Source organism: Plasmodium gaboni, chromosome 9 (genome assembly GCF_001602025.1).
Source record: "Plasmodium gaboni strain SY75 chromosome 9, whole genome shotgun sequence".
In the NCBI taxonomy this organism is placed as follows: Eukaryota; Apicomplexa; class Aconoidasida; order Haemosporida; family Plasmodiidae; genus Plasmodium; species Plasmodium gaboni.
The window spans coordinates 751,663-756,662 of NC_031489.1; the positions used below are offsets into that span (position 1 = coordinate 751,663).

General features: G+C 18.6%; 2 protein-coding genes across 2 annotated transcripts in view; both read left to right on the plus strand.

The window, feature by feature from the left end:
* The window catches only part of PGSY75_0921900 (hypothetical protein), a gene marked incomplete at both ends in the record, with an annotated part of 747 nt that extends 228 nt beyond the window's left edge, over positions 1–519 (plus strand). The window contains one exon of the mRNA XM_018785626.1: positions 1–519. This exon is cut by the window's left edge and continues 228 nt beyond it. Within this exon, the coding sequence (XP_018641967.1) occupies positions 1–519 (519 nt within the window).
* A 756-nt stretch (positions 520–1,275) lies between these two features.
* On the plus strand, positions 1,276–4,558 carry PGSY75_0922000 (dynein intermediate chain 2, ciliary; the record flags this gene model as incomplete). The annotated part of the gene is made up of 8 exons (XM_018785627.1): positions 1,276–1,395; positions 1,513–1,652; positions 1,752–1,852; positions 1,944–2,019; positions 2,141–2,193; positions 2,266–2,336; positions 2,429–3,994; positions 4,229–4,558. The coding sequence occupies 8 exons, from the start codon at positions 1,276–1,278 to the stop codon at positions 4,556–4,558; spliced, it is 2,457 nt and encodes an 818-aa protein (XP_018641968.1).
* Between the last annotated feature and the right edge of the window lie 442 nt (positions 4,559–5,000).

Consider the following 5,000-nt stretch of genomic DNA (forward strand, 5'->3'; position numbering starts at 1 on the left):
GAAAAGAAAAAAGAGAAAAAAAAAGAACAGCCAAAGAAAAAAGAATCAGTAGTAAACAAGCCAAAAGTTGTAGATGAAAAAGATACAAAAAAAATTGAAAATAAAGATATGGAAGATAAAAATGTAGCTCCTAAAAAATTATTTGTACCTTCCGCAATTAAACAACAACAACAAAAAGAAGCTTTAAAAAATAAACAAGCTCCTAAAAAAGAAGAAGAATTATTCCCAGATTTAATACAATCAAAAAAATCTAATAAAACTGAAAAAGATAAGAAAAAAACACAACCTGCAAAAAAAAGTAAAAAAGAAAAAGTAGATAAAAAACAACATGAGCCTACGAAAGAACAAGAAAATGAATTTCCAAAAATTGAAGAAATTGAAAAAATTCATTTTAACATTTTTGATATTATTGATATGGAAAAACAAACATACGAACATATAGTTAGAAATTCAGAAAAAGTATTAGAGAAATATAAAAACAGAAGCAAATTTGTAGATTCAACGATTATGTGTAACTAAAAAGGTGACAAATATACACAACATATATATATATATATATATATATATGTGGACAATTAATATTTTTTTTTTTTTTAATGAATATTTTTATATATGTTTATTCCTATACAATTTGTTTTGTTTATTATACAAAATTATTTTTTTAAATTTACAACTTTTTATAAACATTTATATTTTTTTTAAATGTGACATTATATATATATATATTTTATATATATTTAAAATACAATCTAATTTTCACTTCTGAGGTGTTTACTTATAATCATACATATATATATTATATACAAAATATATGTTACTCTTTTTTCCTTTTTTTTTTTTTTTTTTTTTAATTTGTATGATCATTTAAAAATATATAATATATTTAATTGATTATAAATAAATAAAATATAATACTCAAAAATTAAGTTTCTAAATTAAAAATATTGATATGTGTCTGTCTTTTTTTCATTATTACTTCAACGAATACTATATAATAAAGTATATTAATATATATATATATATATATATAATAAATATGCTCCTAAAAAATGCGGACGAAATAAACATATATACATTATATATATACATATATATATATATTATATTCGTATAAGTGAAAATGATATACATATATTATCTGTCCTCATTATGTGTATACACTTTTCTATTAATGTGAGTATTGTAACTTTATTACTATTATGCATTTAAGAAGAACAAAATAATAAATAAATAAGTTAAAAAATAAATAATATTAACTTATAAGAGAAAAAAAAAATGAAATCTAATTTAGAAAAAAAGAAAAAAAAAAAAGTTCAAGGTACTACAGGGGATATAAAAGTTACATCAACAGAAGATGCAGAAAATGACAAAAGGAGAGCATCAATAAAAAATAATGTACTAAAATATAGATACAAAAATATTTATTTGCAAATTTATTTTTGCATATATGTATGCATATATATATATATATATATATATATATATATATATATTATACCTGCCTTTATGTAGAAAAACGAGACGTTCAGTCGATTTTTATTTCCAAAGAATCCAAGGGCATTTACTAACCTTATAGAATATTCTTTTTCAAATGAACAATTTGTAACAATAGAAAATATTGACCACACTGTTTTTCATCTAGATATAAAATCGTTAGAAAAAAAAAAAAATAAAATATGTATGTATGTATGTATGTATATATTTACACATATACTAAAAATATTATATATATGTACTTTTTTATAATGTAGCTGTTTAGTATTGAAAGATAGTAACGAAGGAAAGAACCAAATCGAATTAATAAAAAAAAAAATTGAAAAAGCAAATGCTTTTACTCTTTTAAAAGATAACGGTTAAATAGATAACTATAAAGTATATCATAATAATACATACATACATATATATATATATATATATATATATATCTTCATTTAATTTTTTAGATTATATTTATCATAAGCCAAAAAATTGTTTTGATTATATTGATAGATATTCCCAAACAGTGCCAAGATCATCTAAGTACCAAAAAAATATAATTTTTTTTTCTCCTCTATAATTATACAAAATAGGGAAAAATAAATATAACATAGTATAATATATTATTCTTTTTTTTTTTTTTTTTTTTTTTTTTTTTTAAAAGAGATGAATGTACTAAAACTGAACCACAAGAAATAAACGAAATATGTGACACAGGTTGGAATAATATATATATATATATATATATATATACATACATATGTATATATATATTTTTTTTTTCTTTAGTTTCACAGTCAATAATATACGATGCCTATCTGCAAGAATTTCAAAAAATTTCAAACGGAGCAGACGGAAATGTACTAAATAAAAAGAAAAAATATATAATTTAAAATATATATATATATTTATATTTATATATATTTATATATTTATTTTTATTCCATTTTAGGACAAGGAAAAATATAATAATGATAAGAAAGACAATGATGATAAAAGCAAAAAGAATAATTCTTTAAGCATGGGATTACTTTCAGATAATGCAGCAAGCTCCTATTCAGGAGGATGCTCAGATGATGACAAGATAAGAGGTATTTTATTTTCTTCTGCTTCCTCATGTAGTAATAGAACAGATATATTTAGTGATAATGATGAGTGTGAGAATAATAAGGATAACTATGAAGATGCTAGTGATGAATATTTGGATTATGATGATAATAATTATGAAGATTATGATGATGAGGATAATAATGATGATTATAATGATGGTAATATTTATGATAATGATAAAAATGTAGATATAAATAAAAGTAGTATAAAAAAGGAAAAAGATAATTATGATAGTAATATGAGTGAAGAATATAATAAAGAAGAAGAATATAAAGATTGTTCATTTATAGATGAAAAATTAAAGAAAAATAAAAACCATTTAGATAAAATAAATAAAAATAACGAGATGAGAAAAACAAAACAAATGAGAAAAGGGGAGAAAAAAAAAAGAATAAAAAAAGAATCTATTAGTGGAAAACATGAATTATATTTTATAAATTATAAAGATATTAATGAACAAAAACATAAACAATTAAATTTTATATATCATGATAATAATATAAAAAAGAATGATAAAAAAATATTATATAAAAAGAATTTTTTAAAAACATTAAAATTAATGGATAGAATATATAATAAAAATAATGAAGAAGAAATATATTTATCCTATAAAAATAAAAATAATAAAAATATTTTAACAAAATTATGGATTTTTTCTTTAAATACATATCAATTAGTTGTAACTGATATAAAATTTCATCCATTGTATGAGGATTTATTTGCTATATCATTTAAAAATAATGATTTTAAAATAAATATGGGTATATTATGTTGTTTTACATTTAAAAATACAAAAAATCCTGAACATTTTCTTAAGACAAATTTTCATATACATTCCATTGAATGGTCTACTATTAATACATCTATAATAATTGTTGGTTTGTCTAATGGAAATATATGTATATATGATTTAAAAAAAAATAAAAAAGAATCTTTAATTTTTGAAAGTAATTTTAAAGAATTATATAATAGAGATATTATATCACAAATTATATTCCATCCTCAAATCAAAATCTTTTATTCTGTTTCATATGATGGATATATATATCAATGGAAATATAATCATAAATTTACAGTGGGAGAAAAATTATTAACCTTAGAAAAAGATATTGATGATTATAATAATACATTAAATATAATACATACACAATCTATTACATGTATAGATTTTAATCCTTTTAAAATAAATTTATTCCTTATAGGAACTAATAAAGGAAAAATATATCTATACTCAAGTACATATTCAGATCATTATTTAAATATATATAATGAGCATACTATGTCTATCAATTCTTTATCATATAATAAATTTAAAAGGGACATTTTTATATCTTCCTCGTATGATTGGACAATAAGAATATGGACTCAAAAGAGGAAAACATCCTTAATAATATTTGACATCAAAGAGGTAATAAATATATATATATATATATGTATATATATGTGTGTACTAAATAATATTATGAATTATTAAATTATGAACAAATATTTAATTTTATTTAATTTTATTTAATTTTATTTAGTTTTATTTAATTTCATTTAGTTTTATTTAATTTTATTTAGTTTTATTTAATTTTATTTAGTTTTATTTAATTTTATTTAGTTTTATTTAATTTAATTTTATTTATTTTAAATTTTTTAGTGCGTATATGATGTTAAGTGGTCTCCTTCTTTATCCACCTGCTTTTTTGTTATAAGTTCCAATGGAACCGGCAAATTGCATATATACGATTTAAGCATAGACATAAATAAAGAAATAATTTGTGAAATTATAACAAAAAAAAGGAAATTAAGAAAACTGTGTGTAAATAAATTTAATGAAGTTATATTAATAGGAGAAGAAAATGGTTACATTTATTCATATAAAATATCTTATTCATTTAATCCGGATTATATGGATTATTTAAAAGGTAAGCGTAATGAATACTTTCAAATTGAAATTATGGATTCCTTCTTAAGCAAAGTCAAATGAAACAAAAAAAATAAAACATGAACATATATATATATATATATGTATATGTTAATGTTTATATAATAAATATTATATGTACAAGTAAATATAATATCACTTTTAATCGCATTGATTATAATTATAATAAACGTTAATCTTAAGTAGATTATTAATACATACAAATAATAATAATTATTATTATTGTCACTTTTATTATTATTATTATATTTTTTTTAACATAATAAATACTTTGTTCAAAAGTGTCAAAATTAAAAAAATAAGATAAATAAATAAATATATATATATATATATTATACCTTCTCATTCATATATATACACATTTATAATTTTATTTTCACAATAAATAAATTCCATGTGACCATATATTTTTTTTTTTTTTTCATTTTATTATCCTAATTACAATAAAATATATATAAAAACTTAATATTATTCTTAAACAAAT